The sequence below is a fragment of the Salvelinus alpinus genome, chromosome 22, assembly GCF_045679555.1.
Source record: "Salvelinus alpinus chromosome 22, SLU_Salpinus.1, whole genome shotgun sequence".
In the NCBI taxonomy this organism is placed as follows: Eukaryota; Metazoa; Chordata; class Actinopteri; order Salmoniformes; family Salmonidae; genus Salvelinus; species Salvelinus alpinus.
In genome coordinates this window covers 25697960-25723439 of record NC_092107.1, presented here as the reverse complement: position 1 = coordinate 25723439, position 25480 = coordinate 25697960, and the positions used below count along the sequence as shown (strand labels likewise).

The 25480-nt window shown below is 40.2% G+C and overlaps 1 protein-coding gene across 1 annotated transcript in view; it reads right to left on the bottom strand.

Moving 5' to 3' along the window:
- The window catches only part of LOC139549755 (protein Aster-B-like), a 168517-nt gene extending 156399 nt beyond the window's left edge, over positions 1-12118 (bottom strand). Inside the window, exon 1 of the mRNA XM_071360503.1 lies at positions 11677-12118. Within this exon, the coding sequence (XP_071216604.1) occupies positions 11677-11825 (149 nt within the window). The 5' untranslated portion in view covers positions 11826-12118. The remainder of the gene's footprint in view (positions 1-11676) is intronic.
- Between the last annotated feature and the right edge of the window lie 13362 nt (positions 12119-25480).

Genomic DNA, 25480 nt, shown 5'->3' with positions numbered 1-25480 from the left:
AGATATGGCTTTCTTTGCAACTCTGCCTAGAAGGCCAGCATCCCGGAGTCACCTCTTCACTGACGTTGAGACTGGTGTTTTGCGGGTAGTATTTAATGAAGCTGCCAGTTGAGGACTTGTGAGGCATATGTTTCTCAAACTAAACACTCTAATGTACTTGTCCTCTTTCTCAGTTGTGCACAGTGGCCTCCCACTCCTCTTTCTACTCTGGTTAGAGCCTGTTTGTGCTGTTCTGAAGGGAGTAGTACACATCGTTGTACGAGATCTTCAGTTTCTTGGCAATTTCTCACATGGAATAGCCTTTATTTCTCAGAACAAGAATAGACTGACGAGTTTCAGAAGAAAGTGCTTTGTTTCTGGCCATTTTGATCCTGTAATCAAACCCACAAATGCCGATGCTCCAGATACTCAACTATTCTAAAGGCCAGTTGTATTGCTTCTTTAATTAGTACAACAGTTTTCAGCTGTGTTAACATAATTGCAAAAGGGTTTTCTAATGATAAATTAGCCTTTTTAAAATGATATACTTGGATTAGCTAACACAACGTGCCATTGGAACACAGGAGTGATGGTTGTTGATAATGGGCCTCTGTACGCCTATGTAGATATTCCAGAAAAAAATCTGCCGTTTCCAGCAACAAGTAATTTACATAATTAACAATGTCTACACTGCATTTCTGATCAATTTGAGGTTATTTAAAGGACACATTTTTATTTTCTTTCAAAAACAAGGACATTTAAGTGACCCCAAACTTTTGAACGGTAGTGTAGGTTACAGCTTCCCAGTCACTATCGTATCTCACCTTCTTTTCATGTCTCCCTTCTCAGGCCAGTGGTTCCTGCCCCCCCCTTCACCTGCTTCTCGACTCACAGCATCTCCGTTACAATTAGACTGGTTTTGATTTCTCCCTAACCAATATGGCTGCCATTTTCAATCCATTCTGGAACTTTGGGGGTTTATGTAACGAATGGCAGAAATCCCAAACCAGTCTATTTGGAATGAATGGCAGTAGAGGCACAGGTGATTCATTTCCTGCATCTATGTATGCAGGAAAATAAAAGGCATGTGTGATGTATCAGAAAATATGTAATAGAAATATTGTCACACAAATGATGTAATATAGTTTATACAGGCTTTAAACAAATGTTCTGTATAAATAGCATCTAAAATATATGTAAACAGACCATAAATGTCTAAATGTGTTTTTGAAAGCTGTGTGTTATAATATGTTACAATATCAGTACAGTGCATTTACAACTTGTCTAAGTCCTATCAACTGATTTCAGTCAGTGTATGAGTATGGATGGACTACATTGTTTCTATGGAATGTTGGCATATTGGCAATTCATCTGAAAAATGTATGGAATCATTCTTCTAAAATTGACTGGCTAACAAACATAATGTGCAGATAATCTTTGAATTCATTGTTTTACACTATCTTATCACATCACTGGCTGACCATGGTTGACCTACTCTCTGACCAAAATAGCTGACCTTTAATACTGTCATAAGAAGGGTTGTCAATTCTAATTATAAATGGTACTTTGTCTGTCCTTCATATTTGTCCTTGCAGTCCATTTATCTCCAAAAACAATGGAGTGGATGACAAAGTTGGTGTCTGCTCTGTCACATTTTCCTCACTGTTGACTCTGGGAGCTGTGAACCCTTTGGAGTAGTCCATGAAAGGGGTCTCACTTTAAAAGGCATCACATATCCTGATTCCTGTGTGTGTGGTGGGGTATTTGAACTTTTCCTGGCTTTCCACAAGGCCAAATACAATCATGTAACCCCATTCATATTGGGATCTGTTTTAGGTAATCCACTTCATCCTGAAATAGTGCAATCCTGCCACCATGTGGAAGAAAATCTATAAAACACAGAGACAGTGTATACTATACCATACCACTGGGCCATTCCAATTCTTATTAGTTCAAATAGCGCTGCAATGTTTGAGACTTCCTGCATGCAAGCCATACAGTACAGAGATGAAAGAGCAAGAAAACCGCACATGATCAGAGAAAACAAACTAACTCTTTGCATCCTTATTGAAAATGCATTGTTTTTGGTCACTCTATGAAAGAAAACCTGCTCCTCAGGTGCCCATTATGCACATGATGTTATAAATAAACCAAATAATGTTCCTCTAAAACAATTTGAAGCACCTTAAACCAGAACACCTACTTTCCTGTAATACTTCCCTTTTTAGATGTTCACCTAGTTATTTCCCTGATTTGACTATAATTAATCTCTTCAGTGAGGTCGGTCAGACGAGAGGAAATTACTTTGGAGGGACTTAGTGAGCCCTGACACTGGGGACTCCCCTGTTTTATCTCTGGCCTCTCTGAGACAGAGATAGGGATGGAGCAGGGAGCTAAATCAATTTTCCTGTGTTGTCTCATTAGCTGGAGCCCTGGGGTGAGCTGTGCTCCATGGAGATGCCGTTGGAGAAGGAGACAGAGAGAGAGAAAGAGAGAGAGAGAGAGAGAGAAAGAGAGCGAGAGACAGAGGAAAAAAAGAGAGCTTAGTCAGGGGCAGTGTGCTCAGAAGATGGCTTCTCCTTTACAGGCCTGGATGAGGACAGTAGGGTTCACTAAGGGTTCAGTATTGGAGGTGTTTAATCAAATGTGCAGTGCAATCAATCATGCACATTTCAATGCAAAAATATTTAGTTGGTTGGAGGTTTCACAAGACGCCTCGAAACTGCTGCCAAGAAAAACTGATATTTTCCAAGTGATAACACCTGACTGAACAGGGCACTAGCAAGAATCACCTTCATGTGACATACGAATAACAAATGTCATCATGCCATCTGGTCTGCACTGAGTGGTTTGGGGTGGAGACACACACCGGACACACACACCGGGCACGCACCCACATACACACTGTGACGGCAAGGCACATTTCCAGACCCATCATGACATATGGCGGCCTCGTGACAGTAATGTTGCTAAACTCCGGCAATTCGATCCAATAACCAATGCAGTGACTATTGCCTTCCTTCCGTGCTGCATTTTGTCAACAGGGCTGAGCACAGCTACAGCATTCTCAGTAATTCCAGGATGCTATATATATCAGAGGGCTTTTGTGATGAGGATGATCTGGATCTATTTACCTAGAAAGGACAGTTTAACATCTGGGCCTGATTGCTCTGCTGCTGTTGCTGAACACATCAGATAGAAATATCACACTGTTTAAAGACGCACTATGCAGAATTTGCTCTGCCATTTCCTGGTTGCTAAAATTAATACATTTCAGTTTGTGACAAAACAAGCAAATATAGTGTAGAGAATTGTAGTACCATCTAAACCGCTGTGAAATATATTTTCCATAACCTAAAATATTGTATTTATAGCTGTTTGAAGCTTGTGTACAAAACAGAAAGTAAAAGACTCAAAAACAAAACATAAGCACGAGAAGAATAGAAATAGCGCAAATTGAACAGATCTACCGATTCTGAGACTTGCTTTCAATGAGAATGACAGATCTATAACTCCCATTTCCATGTGAAGTTCATCGGGTCGCCCAAAAAGTCACATATTGCAGCTTTAAGACTCAATGGAGGAGTATTATACCAGACTAGCTAAGCAGATCCATTATCATCAATATCATATTTTCCAAGTGATTACATCAAATCAACTAGTTATACAGTATAGGCCTAGCTACAACTGCTGGAATCAGTGTATCTATCCATTGTAGGCAGACCGAAAATGTCTTAGGTGACAAAGCTGTCAAAAATGGAATCTTGGAAGAGCCTAGGGCTACCACGGTGAGCTCGAGGTCAGTAAGAAAGCACCATTCCAGCTGAAGGCACTTCTATGGTGCTGTATAAGAGGGAGTTACATATCCAAAGAGCAAGACGAGAGCAGTGTGTGTGTCTATCTGTCGGTCTGTGGACCTGTATGGAGTAATGGGGTCCCAGAGAGACTATCCTGTAACTGTGTATTGGCCCTTGGGGAGGATTCAGGGCCTAAGGGCTGGGGGGAAAGAAAAGAGTGTCGCAGCCCTAGCCCTGAACAGGGCCTGGTCTGCCTGTGAAACCTTAGCCACAGCACCTGCCTGGAACACTGCTCATGGACCAGATATGGGAAACTCAACGTGATGTTTAACCCAGTTGTGAAGACAAGGATGCACACAGGACACCCAAGTATGGGGTTGGGAGCTTAGTGATTTGTAATCTGGGGACAGCAAGATCAGCCAGATCTTTGACTGAAATTACAGTGAGCACATGTAACAGTATAACTTTAGTACGTCCCCTCGCCCCGACACGGGCGCGAACCAGGGACCTTCTGCACACATCAACAACGGTCGCCCACGAAGCATCGTTACCCATCGCGCCACAAAGGCCGCGGCCCTTGCAGAGCAAGGAGCAACACTACTTCTAGGTTTCAGAGCAAGTGACGTAACTGATTGAAACGCTACTAGCGCGCACCCGCTAACTAGCTAGCCATTTCACATCCGTTACACACAGCACTTAAGCAATACTCCATATCTACGTATAAGATGTCACCTTTTCCATCTGGTACCACACATAACAAGGCTGGCCATAAAGGCCTCTGGGCTTTCCAGTTGCCAGCACTCACAGGGGATAGCGGAAAGGGATTTGGGCCCATAGAGCTTCATGCAGATGAGTTCCAAAAAGATTTGCTTTATTCTGCCCACGTATGCCAGACCATGGCCCCAATGCAAATGAAAAGGCATCCAAAAAGCCTGCTCCGTTTAATCTCCCTTCACTCTCGCATAATGAAAAATTTCCATAAAAATATAGGCAAGGCAATCCACAGCTTTCATTTCTCCCTGTAAGCAAAAATCAGCCGCGCTCACTGGCCATAAGGGACTCTGCGTCGCCTTGCTTTTGAAAATACATTTAAAATGTGCCAGGCTGCTTTGATCTTGGCGGTGGATTGAGATAATCAGAGGGAACTGGTGCAGTAGATCTCACAGGGATAAAAACATGAAATGAATCCCTTTACCAGGGCTCCGATCAGCCTCATCTACTAGCACAGCTTTGATTATCCTCATTAGGAGACATGTCAACAGAGAGAGACTAGAGCTGGGAACTGTTCCTCGGGAGAAAGAAAGGCCATTGGCCTAGTCCTTAGCCAACTAAAGGAGACGTTGGAATAACTTGCTCTCTGCTGACCTTTTCATTGACTTACCACATTATGTTTGTTTGATAAGCCTGTGGTGTGAAAATCAAAAGCACCATACATCTAAAATGCGATGGGGGTCATCGCTGTCGGTTCACCTGACAGGTACACGACACCCTGTGCCTTCAGTGAGCCGGATGGCACTGCAATCGCTAGTCCTTCTTCAAGGCACTCAGAATCACCTTTATTCGCCAAATACATTTGCTTGTACAGGATTTTGATATGGTAAATTGTTGCAGCCACAATAAACGGAATACACAGACAGACAAACAAACAGAATATATGGACAAGATGTATTGACACAGAGTAGCTACAGTATGTACACAATGAACACCAGGCTAAAAAACGACAGACTACGCTATAAACTTGTACAGAGCTCAGTGGGAACATACAGTATAGGCTAGAAATTATTGATGGCATCAAGCATAATGTACAGGGGGCTTGAATGAGGGATGGAGAGTGAGGATGGATGGTCAAAGGGGAGATGGTGGGTATTTGTGAGAGATTAATATTACTGTCATTTCCGTTATTGTGTGCGCTTTGTTCCGTCTGCTGTTTATGGGAACAAGATTTAATCTTTCCAATCAGCCTCATGCTGTTTCAGAGGGAAGCTGTCTGGAAATCCTATCAAACTGCCATGAATATAAATTGCTCTAGAGTCTGAATGTATTCATACCGTACACATCAGTATTCTACACATATCAGCAAGCATGCGGGAAAATGTAAATAATGCACACAGTATACTATCATTATATCTTCCATGACTAGCTACAATAAGACAAAGCAGTAGCTAGAGGAAAAGAGGAGAATAATATTAGCACACTATAAAACATAGGCCTAAAACTTAATGGATCACTGCTCCAAAAAGCACACAGCTCCAAAAAGCACACAGCTCCAAAAATTATACTGCACATCTTCAGCATCCACACTAGTCATTACATCACCCTTGGCTGAAGTAACTCTTGATTCCACCCATTCTAAATGAGTGGCTGGAATAAAGAAGTCATACATATTCATCCATCTGGATGGGAAACAGGAATAGACTAGTGTTACAAGGCGGAGCCAGATGAATTATTTATTACTGTTTCCCTGTAGTATATAAATCAGCTAGCTGGAAAAGGCAAGTGAAAATGAAACTGCACGACCAAGCAGAGCAGTGGAGAGATGATGGACACACCCACTGGATGGCCACAGTAACGGTGTATCAATGAGTGTATCAATTACACGGTTACATAAATATATTAATATAATAGTTTACATGCTTTACAAGAAGAACAATGTCCCTAATAATCCTGTTTACATGGACACATCTAAAATCAGGCTACCTGATGGGACTTTGATAAATGCATAAAATCTCAAATCAAAATAAACTTTCTACCACAGCACCATCTCATTTTGGGAAGCCTATTTCATTGTGTTCGGACATATAAAGTTTGTATGTGAAAACTATTTCTAAGATACATACTTTCAGTTGTTCTGAACTCACTTCACTCGTGCTAAAGAGGGAGGCTCGCTCGGCTGGTGCTAGCACATGTGGAGATCAAATACACAGCTGGAACTCCGATTAAAGTGTTTACATGTACTAATCATTTGAAAGATTGCTCAGAAAACTTAACGGCAAATGCTTACTTCGATTATGCCAATTAAGATAAGCAAATTAAGGTGTTTACATGACTAATGCCACATTCAGCCTACTGACATAATCAGCTTAATATTGAATTATTACTGTGCATGTAAACATACTCAATGTATGGGAAAGGATGATCCATTCTCTCACTGCTGTTATCACATACTCCTTTTACCCCCAACCTGCCTTAATGCGTTTAACTAGTTCCATCCACTTATTTACATTTATTTGACGTTCTCTCTCATGGTCAACATGTGTGTTATACCAATCAAATAGAAAAAAAACATCAAAGCTTAGAATGACAAAAAAGCAGGTAGAGATCCCCTAGAAATCGAAGCCAAAAGGACGAAACCCTCTTAATTACATTTTATAGCCAGAATAACTGAAGAAAATGTTTGACATTTTTTGTCTGTGGATACAGTATACATTGACATGAAACTCAAATATTTCCTGTTAATACAGATAGGAGTACAGAAGCCTGACAACTGACAATCACTTTCCTACTGTAGCTCTGTGCCATGACATGCAGTCTCCTGTAGTAAAACAATGTCCCCATCTCTTCCTCTCAAGGGCAGGTTCAACATAGTGTTACGGGGACCATCACCCATCCGTCTAGTAAATGGGTTATAGTGACAACAGAACTATAGCTCAAGAAGGTCACCCATGAAACATCATACAACTGGTTACTCATACATGCTGTATCTGTGCAATACGATTCAGTATTGTGTATGCATGCCTGAGTGAGTATGAAAGACAACTGGATGGCCACAGAGTGACCCTACTTTTCAGCAAAAGCTTTTTCTTTAGTATTCCTATTAGGCGGATGCCTTTTAACACAGTAATCGGGCTGTGACACAGTTGTCATACATCATTGTTGCTCAGATAGTCAGAGGACAGACAGACAGACTGGTGGCAGTAGGCCTAGAGGCATGATACTGTACGTGGCCACAGAGATGGAGTGATTCTTAATAACCAGGTTACCCAGAGACCACCAGGCCTGCTAAGCACCACCGCCGCTCATATTAGACAAAGCCTCATTTAAATCAGGATTGTCCCAAGTGACACCTCTAGTAGACACCATTTAGCAAGTACCCCAACTGCAATTCCGGAGACATTACTTCTGATAGAGCAATCTTGTTACGCCAAGCTGTGTTATTTTGACTGAGTACATTTCTCTAAGGTGCCATTGTTCTATCTAATTGTTCATCAAGAACTAAATACACTATAGTCTGGTACTTGGTGCAACTGGATAAAGAGGGGGACCTGAGTGAGCATTAAATTAATTTGCTATGCTCTCTGGAAATCCCATCCATCTCTGGCCTATCAATGACTCAACTGCACCTTGGCTTTAGCATGATTAAAGTCTTTGCACCCCCCGTTTATGGCCGTCATTTACTTTGCAGTGTTATCAAACGTGCATCTAAAGCAGCATCATAGGTTCTGTGGTGTTTTATCCATATAAAAACCTTTGCAAATAAATCCAGACTTAATAGCCTCTCCCCACATGAAGTTTACTACAATAACATCTTACATTACAGACATTGAGGTAATCATCACAAGCTGTGTGAAGTAACTAGGGTTTCAAAGCTACTGGTCATTTACCAAAGTTACCGGAATCTTCAGTAATTTTAGCAATTAACAGAAATTCTATGGCAATCTATTGTAACTTCGGTAATCTATGTGTCACGTTCTGACCATAGTTCTTGTGTGTTGTGCTTGTTTTAGTGTTGGTCAGGACGTGAGCTGGGTGGGCATTCTATGTGGTGTGTCTTGTTTGTCCGTTTCTATGTTTGGCCTAATATGGTTCTCAATCAGAGGCAGATGTTTTGTGTTGTCTCTGATTGGGAATCATATATAGGTGGCTTGTTTTGTGTTGGGGATTGTGGGTGGTTGTTTCCTGTCTCTGTGTTTTCTCTGCACCAGATAGGGCTGTATCGGTTTGCCACATTTGTTATTTTGTTTTGTAAGTGTTCACGTTTATTCGTCGTAATTAAACATGTTGAGCACTGGCTACGCTGCGTGTTGGTCCGATCCTTGCTACACCTTCTCTTCTCGTGAAGAGGAGGAAGGCTGCCGTTACACTATGGTTGAATAACTTTTTTTTGTATTATTCATATACAGTAATAATTTGTTATATCTGTGTTCATATTGTCCATGAGTTTCTAGTAGATAGATTATATATATTTTTTATATTTCACCTTTATTTAACCAGGTAGGCCAGTTGAGAACAAGTTCTCATTTACAACTGCGATCTGGCCAAGACAAAGCAAAGCAGTGCGACAAAAACAACAACACAGAGTTACACATAAACAAACGTACAGTCAATAACACAATAGAAAAATCTATGTACAGTGTGTGCAAATGTAGGGAGATAGGCCATAAAGGCAACATAATTACAATTTAGCATTAACACTGGAGTGATATATGTGCAGATGATGATGTGCAAGCAGAAATACTGGGGTGCAAAAGAGCAAGAGGATAAGTAATAATATGCGCATGAGGTAGTTGGGTGTGCTATTTACAGATTGGCTGTGTACAGGTATAGTGATCAGTAAGCTGCTGTGACAGCTGATGCTTAAAGTTAGAGAGGGAGATATAAGACTCCAGCTTCAGTGATTTTTGCAATTCGTTCCAGTCATTGGCAGCAGAGAACTGGAAGGAAAGGCGGCCAAAGGAAGTGTTGGCTTTGGGGATGGCCAGTGAAATATACCTGCTGGAGCGCTATGGTGTTGCTATGGTGACCAGTGAGCTGAGATAAGGCGGGGCTTTACCTAGCAAAGACGTATAGATGACCTGGAGTCAGTGGGTTTGGCGATGAATATGTAGTGAAGGCCAGCCAACGAGAGTATACAGGTGGCAGTGGTGGGTAGTATATGGGGCTTTGCTGACAAAACGGATGGCACTGTGATAGACAACATGTTGCGAAATAGGAAGCCGATTCTAGATTTAATTCTGGATTGGAGATGCTTAATGTGAGTCTGGAAGGACAGTTTACAGTCTAACCAGACACTTAGAATATGTGGACAACTACAAATACCTAAGTCAGAACCGTCCAGAGTATTTGTAGTTGTCCACATATTTAAAGTTAGAACCGTCCAGAGTAGTGATGCTAGTTGGGCGGGAGGGTGCGGGCAGCAATCGGTTGAAGAGCATGCACTTAGTTTTACTAGCATTTAAAAGCAGTTAGAGGCCACAGAAGGAGTGTTGTATGGCGTTGAAGCTCGTTTGGAGGTTTGTTAGCACAGTGTCCAAATAAGGGCCAGATGTATACAGAATGGTGTCGTCTGCGTAGAGGTGGATCAGAGAATCACCAGCAGACATCATATGAATCAAAGTGGAGGAGAGAGACTCTCAGATGAAAAGGGCTTTATTACAGACATAAATACTCCTCAGTTTCATCAGCTGTCCAGGTAGCTGGTCTCAGACGATCCAGCAGGTGAAGAAGCCGGATGTGGAAGTCCTGGGCTGGCGTGGTTACATGTAGTCTGTTGTTGTGAGGCCAGTTGGACGTACTGCCAAATTCTCTAAAATGATGTTGGAGGCGGCATATGATAGACAAATTAAAAATAAATTATCTGGCAACAGCTCTGGTGGACATTCCTGCAGTCAGCACACCAATTGCATGCTCCCTCAAAACTTGAGACATGAGTGGCATTGTGTTGTATGACAAAACTGCACATTTTAGAGTGGCCTTTTATTGTCCCCAGCACAAGGTGCACCTGTGTAATGATCATGCTGTTTAATCAGCTTCTTGATATGCCACACCTTTCAGGTGGATGGATTATCTTGGCAAAGCAGAAATGCTTCCTAATAGGGATGTAAACAAATCTGTGCACAACATTTTTGAGAAATAAGCTTTTTGTGCGAATATGGAAAATGTCTGGGATCTTTTATTTCAGCTCATGAAACATGGGAATGACGGACTGTTGTTTCTCTTTGCTAATTTGGGCTGTTCTTGCCATAATATGGACTTGGTCTTTTACCAAATAGTGCTATCTTCTGTACACCACCCCTACCTTGTCACAACACAACTGATTAGCTCAAAAAGCATTAAGAAATTCCACAAAATTAACTTTTAACAAGGCACACCTGTTAATTGAAACGCATTCCATGAAGCTGGTTGAGAGAATGCCAAGAGTGTGCAAAGCTGTCATCAAGGTAAAGGTTGGCTACTTTGAAGAATCTAAAAATCTAAAATATATTTGTATTTGTTTAACACTTTTTTGGTTACTACAATTCCATATGTGTTATTTCATAGTTTTGATGTCTTCACTATTATTCTACAATGTAGAAAATTGTACAAAAAAGAAAAACCCTTGAATGAGTAAGTGTGTCAATACTTTTGACTGGTAATGTATAGTGTACTTCTTTCATTCTCTCACTTCCTTGGCTGCTCTCTCAAGAACCTCAAGTGGGGCTTGTTTTATATTTGTATACATGATGTCTGCTCTGTAACAATAAAAATGCTCTATCTTGAGTAAATATAAATGACACATTGTACCAATACTATGCATATTATACAAAAAACTGACGAAATGTAATCATAAATTGTATGGGATATGGTGGCCATAGGCTCAATTTACCCCATGGGCAATGGCTCAACTTAATCCAAGACAAACCTTTTGACTATATTAGCCCACACAGCTACAAGGATGCACTTTCATGTTAGGTTTAGGACCTCATATTGTAGCTTATCTGTCGACTTTGGTTTAGGTACAAGCATCATGAAACCTATAACACAATACATTCATTTGACCTTGTGAAAATCTTTTTTTTTAACCTAAAATCCATGTTTTTTAGATATCAACCTCAAATCGAATATTTCAACTCACAATACCATGCATGTTTGGAATCCTCAGGTCTTCAGTATTCTACTGTAAGTAAACAAGCGTGTAGGCTACCTGTGTTGTTTTCTGTCACTAGAAGGGGAGGTTGTTTTCCCACGTTGGTTTTGCCCTTGCTGAAAGAGAGGGAAGGAGATGCCCTTGAACAAACCGTCCTCAGCCGACTCCTCCAGCCTCAGTTGAGGGATCAGGTGTCCGAAGGCCATGATGTTTATCACAACACCTGCGAATCGTATTTACAACGTATAGCCAGCCACCTACTGATAAAGAGGACGCACTTCGAGAGACAAGCCTACAATACTATAAAGAACTATTAAAAACTGGTGTGCTGGTGCTTCTGTCGCTCTTATAATGTGGTCTCCATCGCCCCAAGATCCTTGTCATAGCGTCCTAAACGCTTTACTGCCGCTGAAAAGTATAATGTGGATGCTGAGGTGACAAACGTCACACAAATCGCTTCACTCTGGAGTCGCGCGCGCACTTGTTCCAAACGATGGGACAGAATCATTGTGGAGGACTGCGCGTCACTGGGTAGAGTGAGCATGCGTCGTTTGTTAATGGATCTAATGAGTCCCTCTTTACGATTCATTGGATAGTTTCAAATATGTTGATTTCATTAGAATTTAGGAAATTAAAATGCATGTTTATGTAAACCATTATTATTTGCCTGACCTGATGCTGTCTGTCACCGCAAAATTCACATAAGATAGGCTACCACAGACGTTCCTTTATGTTTCGACCTGAGCTTCAGCCAATGACTGGTAATACATCCGGATCCCTTCAAATTAAACGCTTCTCACCCATTATGTTTGTATCATGGTGATGAACGTGGGATTTGGCTAGAAAACATACCTCAATCCAGGGATGGAAGATGCAAAATCAAGAAGATTAAAATACTGCTAGTTTTGAATTAAACTGGCTTTTTTGTTCCTCGTGCTAGGCTAGCTAATTCTAAAGCAACCTATTGGATTCCACAACACTTTCAGAAGCTACTCACTCCAACACGTTGCATTTCCATGGAATCCAATGGACTGCTTTAGGACATTTTTTCCAGGTTGTGTGTTGTTTATATGTCCAGCAGTAGAGTCTAGCTCTCACCCATCCCCACCCTTTCTCCCCCTCAATTGAGAGATTGGCTGAGTCCAGGAGCTGGAGGTGATAGCAATCTGACAGTGTCCATTCACTTCACCCCTGTGGATGAGCTAGCCATGCTGTCTCTTCAGGCCCTGAATGGCTAGCCAGCCTGACCCACGCTCTCCAAGGGTAGAAGTATGGCCTGTACCCGTACAGTCTTTGTCCAGTTTGTGAGCATGGGTGGTTTTACAGATCTAGGATCTTAATTTGACCCAGTTTGCTACAGTAGGAAAATAATCCTGCAGCAACAGGAAATGTGAATTATTATGTAGATTATAATAAACGGTCTGACATTTCAAAGTGGAAATTACAAACTTCAGAAGCCTTTTTAAACCTCAAAAATACTACACATTCTACTGCAGGAAAGTTATCCTGCAACAGGGTGATCAAATTAAGATCCTACATCTGTACATGCATGGGATGCATGACCACAAATCTGCTTATTCCCTTCTGGTCACTGACCAGCAAACACAGAGAGCCAGGTCTCTCTCTTTCAGTAATGGACCCAGAATCAACCCCTGCGGTACCCCACATGACATACAGTTGAAGTCGGAAGTTTACATACACTTAGGTTGAAGTCATTAAAACTCATTTTCTTTAACCCACTCCACAAATGTCTTGTAAACAAACTAGAGTTTTGGCAAGTCGGCTAAGACATCTACTTTGTGCATGACAAGTAATTTTTCCAACAATTGTTTACAGACAGATTATTTCACTTATAACTCACTGTATCACAATTCCAGTGGGTCAGAAGTTTACATACACTAAGTTGACTGTGCCTTTAAACAGCTTGGAAAATTCCAGAAAATGTTGTCATTGCTTTAAAATCATCTGAAAGGCTAATTCACATCACTTGAGTCAATTGGAGGTGTACCTGTGGATGTATTTCAAGGCCTACCTTAAAACTCAGTGCCTCTTTGCTTGACATCATGGGAAAATCAAAAGAAATCAGCCAAGACCCAAGCATACTTCCAACGTTGTGGCAAAATGGCTTAAGGACAACAAAGTCAAGGTATTGGAGTGGCCATCACAAAGCCCTGACCTCTCCCTGTAGAACATTTGTGGGTAGAACTGAAAGTGTGTGCGAGCAAGGAGGCCTACAATCCTGACTCAGTTACACCGGCTCTGTCAGGAGGAATGGGCCAAAATTCCCCCAACTTATTGTGGGAAGCTTGTGGAAGGCTACCCAAAACATTTGACCTAAGTTAAACACATTAAAGGCAATGCTACCAAATACTAATTGAGTGTATGCAAACTTCTGACCCACTGGGAATGTGATGAAAGAAATAAAAGCTGAAATAAATAATTCTCTCTACAATTATTCTGACATTTCACATTCTTAAAATAAAGTGGTGATCCTAACTGACCTAAGACAGGGACTTTTTACTAGGATTACATTTCAGGAATTTGAAAAACAGTTTAAATGTATTTGGCTAAGGTGTATGTAAACTTCCGACTTCAACTGTATGTTGTCTGCCCATATGTCATAGACTAGTTTATGGTTAAATAATTGAAGACTTCTCATTCAGAATTCTTTAGACTGTAGCTAATAGACTAATCCTCAAAGCTCTGCTGATTTGTGTAGTTTTCCTGAGGAGTCTTAGCTCAATTACCTTACTGTGGGCATCCTGGTCATCACTTGTTTTCAATTAGCTCTCCTCCATTGAACTGCATGGAGTCAGCTCAGCATCTGTCAAATACACGTCTTAAGGGCCCAGAATAATTGTATTATGAAACCACATGGCATGTCAATTTGGACTGGGCCTACTCTTACTTTTCTGCACTCTGCCTCCATGAAGAGATATTACTAATTGCTTTAATTTACAATTAGGCCACCCAAACAATGTTTTTTAGTTGTTTGACTTCATAAATAATGTAACAGGTGCTCTACTTTCTTGTTTAGCATCAATCAGGTTTAGTGAATTCATTAGAATCTCCAAGATTAAACCTAACGCTAATGGCTTAACTAAAACACATTTATCTTTGAACAATTGCCCCCAAAAGTCACATGGGCAATCCTTCTGCCCAAAATAACATATTGACCAGCAGTTCTAGGGAAACAAAACATTTGTAACTATAAAATATTCCATAATATTGTGCCCTTTATACACATGTCAAAAGGAAGGTTGGCCACCCAAAAAAGCCATAGAGAAGGACGAATGAGGAAGAGATAAGGCAGGAACCGCCTGAAATAAGGTCATGACAATTACCCAGAACCAAGTTAGCTGGAGATGCACCATTGATGCCCATTTCTCCACTATGAGCTAAAAGGAATGAGTCAAGTAAGTCTCTTTCTTTTAGCACTGTGAGCAGGGCAGTATCAAGAAGAAAAGTATCAAGGAGTAAATTGTGAGCAATTGAATGTCTTCCGACTGGAATGATGTCTGCACAGTTCATCTGGATGAAGGGGGAGTTGGGGACTCTTGATTTAAAAAGGGAATTATAATGCCAAGCTGATGTTAAAAATAGCATCCTATTAACCTCTCCATTTGACTTTATGGCAGCGCTGTAATTAGTGTAGTCGTCAGACAGTGAAATGTGCTTTAGATGCAGGTCACAGTGCAATACCCATTATCCATTGAGAGCCACTGAGAGAACTGAGAGGCAGACAGACATCGTTAAAAGTCTACGATGTGTGCGTTAAGTTTGACACAACCTTCAGACAAATCTATCAATTGCTCAATAGTATCTTTCACCAGCCTTTTGGCTTTTATACAGAGTTCAAACTCCGGCAAGCGAGGCATTGTGTCCTATACGGCAGCAGTTGCCATTTTAGATGGAAATCAATGGGCAGATGGCAGATGGTTACCAATTGTAATTTAGGCAGAAGATATTATTGTCCAGAGAGATACATGACCATGATAGTTTCATGTGGGTTGTCAAAATATATGTGAGTGCCCAGTGGGTACATACTACATTACTGTAGGCCTACAGTACTAGTGATGGGTCGTTCGCAAACGAGTCGGCTCTAAGAGCCGGCTCTTGTAGGTGAACGTTGGGGGCCGGCTCGCACACCAGAAGAGCCGAATCTATTTATAAAAAAATTCATAATAAAGATATGAATAATCAAAAGATTTAAATGAATGAAATTAACTAATTCAAAGAACATATGGATGCTGTTTGATGAGAGAGCAACTGGGGATGCAGCACGAAGCAATCCCTCAGCAGATGCCATAATGGAGGTCCGATCCTATTTGGAGGAGCCCCTCCTCCAAAGATCTGCAGATCCTCTGAGCTGGTGGAAGAACAAGGCCTCTGTCTACCCACGGCTTACTAAAGTCATGACAGGGAGACTCTGCATAGTGGCCACATCCGTTCCCTCAGAGGGTCTTCTCGAAAACTGGACAAATAATTACTGAGAGAAGAAACCGTATCAGCCCCTCGAAAGTGAGGCAGCTTGCATTTCTGAATGCAAATCTCTCATAAAAGCTAAATATGGTCAGCATTGCTGTGTGCTGCTGGTTATATCATAGCAATAAAGAAGAGAGAGAAAAGAGGGACCAGTTTAATGTTTTAAGTTATACTTTAAATGCAAATGTTTAATAGCATTCTTTTTCATAACAAACCAATGCATTTTTAAATACACTGTGGTCAAGGTAGAGTATGATTTCATTTACTAATTTAATTTGAATTGTTTTAAAACTAATCATAGTCAAACTATCGCAATCTGTTTGACTTGAAAAAATACAAAACATATATTTTTTTAAAGATCCGTTTGGGAGTCAACAGAGCTTTTTTGTGAGCTAAGCCGAACGAGCCGGCTCACTGAAAAGAGCCGGAATGCCCATCACTATACAGTACCAGTCAAAAGTTTGGACACACCTACTCATTCAAAGGTTTTTCTTTATTTTCACTATTTTCTACATTGTAGAATAATAGTGCAGACATCAAAACTATGAAATAACACATCTGGAATCATGTAGTAGACAAAAAAAATTTTAACAAATAAAAATATATTTTAGATTCTTCAAAGTAGCCAACCTTTGCCTTGATGACAGCTTTGCACACTCTTGACATTCTCTCAACCAGCTTCATGGAATGCATTTTAATTAACAGGTGTGCCTTGTTAAAAGTTAATTTGTGGAATTTCTTAATGCTTTTTGAGCCAATCAGTTGTGTTGTGACAAGGTAGGGGTGGTATACAGAAGATAGACCTATTTGGTAAAAGACCATGTCTCTATTATGGCAAGAACAGCTCAAATTAGCAAATAGAAAATGACTGTCCATCATTACATTACGACATGAAGGTCAATTAACACGGAAAATTAGAAGAACTTTGAAAGTTTCTTCAAGTGCAGTAGCAAAAACCATCAAGCGCTAAGATGAAACTGTCTCTCATGAGGACCGCCACAGGAAAGGAAGACCCAGAGTTACCTCTGCTGCAGAGGATAAGTTCATTAGAGTTACCAGCCTCAGAAATTGCAGCCCAAATAAATGCTTCACAGAGTTCAAGTAACAGACACATATCAACATAAACTCTTCAGAGGAGACTGAGTGAATCAGGCCTTCCTGGTTATGCTGCAAAGAAACCACTACCAAAGGACACCAATAAGAAGAAGAGACTTGCTCGGGCCAAGAAACAGAAGCAATGGACATTAGACCGGTGGAAATCTGTCCTTTGGTTTGATGAGTCCAAATTTGACATTTTTGGATCCAACCGCCGTGTCTTTGTGAGACGCAGAGTAGGTGAACAGATGATCTCCGCATGTGTGGTTCCCACCGTGAAGCATGGAGGAGGAGTGATGGTGTGGGGGTGCTTTGCTGGTGACACTGTCAGTGATTTATTCACACATAACCAGCATGGCTACCACAGTATTCTGCAGCGATACACCATCCCATCTGGTTTGCGTTTAGTGGTACTATAATTTGTTTTTCAACAGGACAATGACCCAACACACCTCCAGGATGTGTAAGGGCTATTTGACCAAGAAGGAGAGTGATGCATCAGATGACCTAGCCTTCACAATCACCCAACCTCAACACCATTTATTATTTTTATATTTAACTAGGCAAGTCAGTTAAGAACAAATTCTTATTTTCAATCACGGCCTAGGAACAGTGGGTTAACTGCCTTGTTCAGGGGCATAAAGACAGAGTTTAACTTGTCAGCTCGGGGATTCGATCTTGCAACCTTTCAGTTACTAGTCCAAAACTCTAACCACTAGGCTACCTGCCACCCCGAGATGGTTTTGGAAGAGTTGGACTGTAGAGTGAAGGAAAAGCAGCCAACAAGAGCTCAGCATATGTGGAAACTCCATCAAGACTGTTGAAAAAGCATTCCTGGTGAAGCTGGTTAAGAGAATGCCAAGAGTGTGCAAAGCTGTCATCAAGGCAAAGGGTGGCTACTTTGAAGAATCTCAACTATAACATATATTTAGATTTGTTTAACACTTTTTTGGTTACTACATGATTCCATATGTGTTATTTAATAGTTTATGTCTTCACTATTGTTCTACAATGTAGAACCTCGTAAAAATAAAGAAAAACCCTTGAATGAGTAGATGTGTCCAAACCTTTGACTGCTACTGTATATCATCATGCTCTTATCAATGTCGTTTTTATTGAAGTACTCCAGTTGTTGCATTATCAGCATTCTTTCAGCAATTGTGTGAATAAGTACTGATAAAGCAGTTCCTTTGTAAACTGACATTCATATATAACCATATGTGGACAGTGACACATGCATCTCTTCTGTATCTTTAGCTCAGTTTCCATCCAATTTGTGACAGATTTTTATGTGAATATTCTAAAATATGCTTAAAACAATATGCACATTTTCCCACTAGATGTTTCCAGCAAACTTACTTTTTTTGTGGATAAAAGGCTGTGCCTGATGACGAAAGGCGCATACAAATAACTTTTACAGTTAAATTCCCAGTGTTGGGAAAAAGTACTAAATGGTCATACTTGAGTAAAAGTAAAGATACCTTAATAGAAAATGACTCAAGTAAAAGTACAAGTCACCCAGTAAAATACTACTTGAGTAAAAGTCTAAAAGTTTTTGGTTTTAAATATACCTAAGTATCAAAAGTAAATGGAATTGCTAAAATGTACTTAAAAAAATCACATCACAAAATATACTTAAAAAATCACATCAAGGTTCTTATATTAAGCACAATGTTATTCTTTTTTTTTATTGACGGATAGCCAGGTGCACACTCCAACATCATTTACAAACAAAGCATTTTTGTTTAGTGAGTCTGCCAGATCAGATGCAATAGGGATGACCAGGGATGTTCTCTTGATAAATGTGTAGGACAATTTTCCAGTCAAAATGTAAAGACTACTTTTGGGTGTCAGGGTAAATGTATGGAGTAAAAAGTACATTATTTTGGAATGTAGTGAAGTAAAAGTAGCCAAACACATAAATAGTCAAGTAAAATACAGATACCCCCCCCCCAAAATTAAGTAAAAATACTTTAATGTACTACTTAAGTACTTTACACCAATGTAAATTCCCATGTAGGATACCGAATGAAAAATACAAGTTTAATGTGTTTCATCGCATTTTCAACTCTACTGATGGTTTTGAAACAAAAACTGTTGCGTTCTATAGCAAATGTACACACTTCTCTTGGCTGAGGCGCTCTAGCAAACACCTAGCAGATACCGTGCGGGTAGGCTACCTACATTATGAGATGAATATGGATAAGAGCGATAGGTCTATTATTTGTATTTGTCAAAGACCCTCAATATTTATTGGAAAGGTACATCAAGCTCATCACCTTGCACATTCCCCACCCTGTGAAGTTAATAATTGATTTAATCTGTAGCCTAATAAACTGCATGCTTTCCCGAGTGGTAGTGGGAGGACCACACATTATCATCGCGTGACTCCAAGTTTACTTTCGATATGATCGATATGATGGTTATTATATCAATATTTGCATAAAGGCGTTTCCACCAAAGATCCCACCATGTCAAACGAAGAAATTGTAGGTTGGCAGGTAATTCTGCATCAAATTGTTGTATGGAAACGTGGTTTGTAATAACCAGAATTCCTCTTGAGGATGCCATATTATGGACCACCAGAGGGCAGAGGTGGTGCCAAGTCACTATTATTGGAGTCACAAGCAAGTTTTAAGTCACAACGTCCAAGTCTCAAGTCGAGTCCCAAATCACATTTTCAAGTCAAGTAAAAAAAATATATACATGCAATGGCTTGTTTAACTACAAATCTTTGTCTATTTATTGAGGCTACCAGACAGCCCTTTTCATTATTTTACCAGACAGCCATTTTCATTATTTTGTCTAAAACACATTTTGATTATGTAATTGTAAAATAGGGACCTTGTATCAGTCATAAGAGCATGACATCAGCAGAAGGCAAGGCAGGTTGACATGCTCAGAGTGTACATTTACTTACTAGTCTTGGTGATCCAATGGTGAAAGCACAATATCATACAAAATATACAAGTAGATTGACCAAACATACACAAGCGATAGCCCAAAAGAAATAGCCTTTGTTTAAGGCTTAACCTGTCCTATCTGAATGGACAGGTAGAGGGCAAGACTGTACAGCCTACCCTTGAGAAACCAAATCGAATCTGTCGAACAGGACCTCAAACAGGTAAGCCTACATAACATAAGCACTTGGCCCCAGGACCATAAAAATTACCCAATTGGCAATTACAACCAAAAACTGATTCTACAATGTAAAATGCAATTTCCACATACATTGTTACATTCGTGTCAATCAAACTTAATGATTATTAATGATATTTAAACACCATGCATACACGGAACAATCATTTTATCTTACTCCACGTTCTGACTCCAAAGCGTAGAGTGCAGGCCACGTAGTTTATTTCAATGCGCACTGAGGCAAGCGCGCTCCTTTTACGCACAACCAGAATGACAAAGACATAGGACACAGACACACGGAACTCAAACATTACACGGGAAATATGAACAAAGGAAACCATACTTTCAATTAAATAAACATAACTTCTACCTCATGAGTCTTGTGAACGTTCACGTGCACAGTAAACATCACAACCACTCAGAGGGCAAGAAATTGTTGGCTAAATTAAAATGTATCGTAGGCCTATCAAACATGAAACAGAAATGTCTACGTGTGGCAATAAACGGTACGGGGAGGAAACGCTAGCAGCTATTGTAGTATTAGATGGAATCTAGATTTACCACATTAGGCCTATGCATTTAAACGTGTGAAAGCAAGAGCAAACATTTCAACAAGAGAACAAAAGCACTCTCCACTGGTGCGTCTTCTCCACAGTAATTATTAGTTTTAAACAAATGCAAGCTTCATAAGTAAATTATAATTTTGAAGCAAGTGTTACATACCAAAATACCAGTGGCCTATGCTAGTAATTGTTGCCCGATTGCTGATGAGCTTGCAAAGTAAACAGTTAATATTCTTGATCAGGGGCAACTTTTGTTTTAGAAGTATACATTTTTTTATCCTATTGGATAAACACTCCAAACATCCTACCCCGCCGCTCAGAGGCGTCCGCATGGTTCTAATATTTATTTATTATGGCAATCCTTTCTTCCTATAATTTACTTTCGAGCTGCAACAGATCCTATAGCTGTACAGCAAATCAGCAATCTGTTCGCGAGCTCATCACCGACCTGTATTGATTGACAGTTTTCTAGTCCAATCAGAGTGCCAAGTGTGCGTTTTACTAGCCAATCTGTTCCAGTTTTTTTTGCAAGAGCAATGCTGCGGCTACTGTCTCTGGCTGCGTTTAGAGTAATCCATGTATACTGTGCCACAAAATGAGTGACAAAACATTACAAAACCTGTCCAGATAAGTTCAAGTCATCAGTCTCTACTCAAAGTCGTGTCCCGAGTCTTGAGGCTCCAAGTCAAGCCTCAAGTTATTCTATATCTCGTCTCAAGTCATCAAATTTGTGACTTGAGTCAGACTCAGGTCCAAGTCATGTGACTAGAGTACACAACTGCCAAAAGAAGCCTCAACCAAAGCTATTCATGGCTTCACTGTTTCAACTCCGATTACCACCAACATAGTTTAGATAGTCATGTGAGGATTTATTATAAACTGATAAAGTTGTTCATTATTTTTATGCCTGATTTCTTGGTTTAATATGTGGATGGCTGTTATCATATTAGGGTCCAGCAGCATCATCACAGACGGGGTAGTTTTCACAGATCTTCAACCAACACCAGGGGGCACAATTCTATAACTGATGAACAAAAACATATTTTAGGTGCTCCGATAATGTACAGAACTATGGCAATCTACATACATTAACTTTCAAGATAAAGGAGAGACCAACAGCCAAATAAGGTTTGATTACATTTTCTTATGGCAAAAAGATCAGATTAAGATATTCCTCACCAAGATAAAGACACAAGGACTAATCTTTATCATAGTAACGTTACAACCCATTAGAGTAACATTGTGTTTTCTATTCCTGTGGTAAACCATTGTATCCCACACTAGGACTAGAATCACCTTTTTAATTTTCAATTACATTTCTCTAAAATGAGACAATGGCCAGTGCTTGTATTATTGATTTTCATGCCAGATAATTTGATTGTGTGTGTGTTTACATGTTCATGTATCTGAGGGGGTGTGTGTCATTACACATTGTCAATCATGTGGAATCAAAGGGCACAGAGGCATGGAGCAGAGAGTAGAGAAATGTGATGTGGGCTTGAAAATCTGTCTCAATCCTGTTGGATATGTATGAGGTGATCTGGAATTATGGCAATGTTTAAACAAATAGGATCAGCAACAAGCAGATGTCAGATAACAGTCTGATGTGATATGTAGCCTAAACAATCCCAATTTTATTGCTCTCATATCTACAGTACAGTCACTTCATATCTCTTATCATTTACTTCAGAAATATGTTCCATAACCCTGGTTTGTCGTGATTTATTAAGACATTTTGTATGATACCTGTGTTCCCGTGAAAAAATTATAAGTCACCATTTATCTCTGGATCCGTTTGACATGTATACTTCGTCTTGGCAGTTCAATAAATTGTCAACATAGGAAGTAGTTCTGAGGGAAAAAGATGAATGTCAGTTGTCACGAACCGGCTCAAAGCCCGCAACAAAAAGGGAGACAACGTGGAGATAAGGAATAACAAAATATATTTATTAACTGAAGTAAACTAAATACATTTAACAATTGTGTGTAGTCAGTAATCAGTAGTGTGAGTGTTTGCGTATATAAATGTGATAATGGGGAGTGTTGAAAGGTGCCAAAGCAAACAAAATCTGTAAGTGTGTCTGCATGGAGAGAGTCTCCTCAATGAATGGGGAAGAGGTGTACTTCTCCTGGGACACACCCGGGCCCAGGTGTGTCTCATGTCACTGACGACCCTCCCAGCGCCGCCCGCCGACATCCTAATAAGGAAAAGAAGAGCAAAGAGAAAGAATACGGCAGACAGAGTGGGAGGGTCGTCACACAGTCAATATAAGGCTGACAGGTCAATTGATATCTCTGAACCTTCCTGCAATAGGCATAAGTGTCACATCCAGGGGCCTGGAGATTAGCAGTTAGGCTGAAGCCCTGTTACTGCTGTCGCTGGCCATTCTGTCACTGCGAACCTGGGGATCATGAGGCCTATTGGCAACACAGAGAAAGGTGGTCCCTACTGTAGCTCTCTCAACTAAGTCACCATGAGTCACCAGTATAATCCCATTACAATGTCATACACACGAGAGGCAGCTGCTAGTGAATGTCAGTTTCACTGCTTGTATTTGCCTTGATTGAAGCAAAAAAATTATGTCATGCCGTATAACTTGTCATTGTATGTTTTATTTGCAAATTAAATAGTAATAACTAACTAGAAGTAGTAAAAATATACATTTTTTTACTTGTAATATTTACATGGATTGTTTTTGACAAATAAAGAGAAGCAACAACAAATAAGATGACAGATTAGTGAAAAGTAAAGAGTGGTTTAAATTTACCTTAATGATGCTATGCTGAGCTGTCTGTCTGACATCGAGTCAAGGTCGTTACAGACAAAGCCAAACCCCCCAACCCCCAACCATCACCGTGATGAGCACAGCACACAAAGGTACAAAGTACATGGATTTGGAAGAACCAAAATAGAAAACAAATGAAAAGCGTCATAAAACTTTCTGTAACATATATTTACAATCATGTTTTTTAGCCAAATACTGGTATACATTTACATCAAAGCAAAGCATTCCCCCTTATCTGCTCGATAGCTTTTGACATGCAGCTCCCTTTGCGTTCCTCCTTTCTGAGATGGACTTCCACCCCTCCATTTTCAGAATGTCACAACGCATCATGTTCCTGTACCAGAGGCTGTCCAAACACAGTCTGAGCTTCAATCTGTCATGCTGGACTGCTTATCCCAAAAACTGCTTAAGATCACAAACGTATTGGCTACATGAGATTCATAGTCATATAATATAATGTAGGATAATCAGAATCATGAATCATTTCACTTACGTTTGAATGCTGATAACATTATAGTGGGCCACTTTAAGACCCATTTTGTCTGTGTTGCAAATCTGGGGGTGGAGAAAAAGCCTAGTTTAAATTCCCGACTGCTCAGACAAAAGCCTATCAGGATTAATTTGGAGAAAACAGAACAGGTTTGACAGTCCACAAAGCTGGCACAGATGTGGAAAAGCAACGCGAAGGCTCATAATCTGGGGAATTTTCCACCTGAGACCTCCAGTTGCTTGAAAGCAAATCAAAAAGCCGGAGGAATTAAAGACAAGGCATCTTATCCTCCACCGAGCTGCTCCTATAGGCAGTGGAGGGAATTTAAATGGAGAAGCCTAGAGCTCTGGCTCGATATCAATCTTGTTTTATGTCCCCTCCTCTCCCACTACTCTCTCACGTTCCTTTGAAAACTGTGAGAGAGCATTTGTATTGAGAATGTTAAGACACATAGCCCTGTTCATGTGTGTGTGTGTATTGTCTCCTGGGCTATGCAATGGTTCTTTTTGTGCTCCCTTTGGTGGGGAGTGCCATCAGTCAGTCATAATGCCCGCCAACCATCCATCAACTGTATTCTGAAGGAACAGAAATAACAAGGCTGACTGTTTCGGCTTTTGGTTCACTGTGTACTGTATGTGTGTGTCTGTATTTATGTGTGTGTGTGTCTGTGTTTCTATGTGTTTCTGTGTATTTGTGTGTGTGTGTCTGTGTTTCTGGTTGTGTGTGTGATGGGAAGCTGTCAATACACAAAGAGACCGGTGCATGGCTATATTAAAAGACAGCTTTGCCAGGCAGATAGCATGCGAGCGACTTCCAGAGGCCTAGATGAGTATGAATTATGGACGAGCATTGTTACCACTAGAGAAAACAAGATTGCTGCATGTGAAACTGAATTGATTTCAATAATAGACATACAGTTGAAGTCGGAAGTTTACATACATTTAGCTTGGAGTCATTAAAACTCGTTTTTCAACCACCACAATTTTCTTGTTAACAAACAAGAAAGTATAGTTTTGGCAAGTCGGTTAGGACAGATAATTTGTGCATGACACAAGTAATTTTTCCAACAATTCTTTACAGACAGATTATTTCACTTATAATTCACTGTATGACAATTCCTGTGGGTCAGAAGTTTACATACACTAAGTTGGCTGTGCCTTTCAACAGCTTGGAAAATTCCAGAAAAGTATATCATGGCTTTAGAGCTTCTGATTGACATCATTTGAGTCAATTGTAGGTGTTCCTGTGGATGTATTTCAAGGCCTACCTTTAAAACTCAGTGCCTCTTTGCTTGACATCATGGG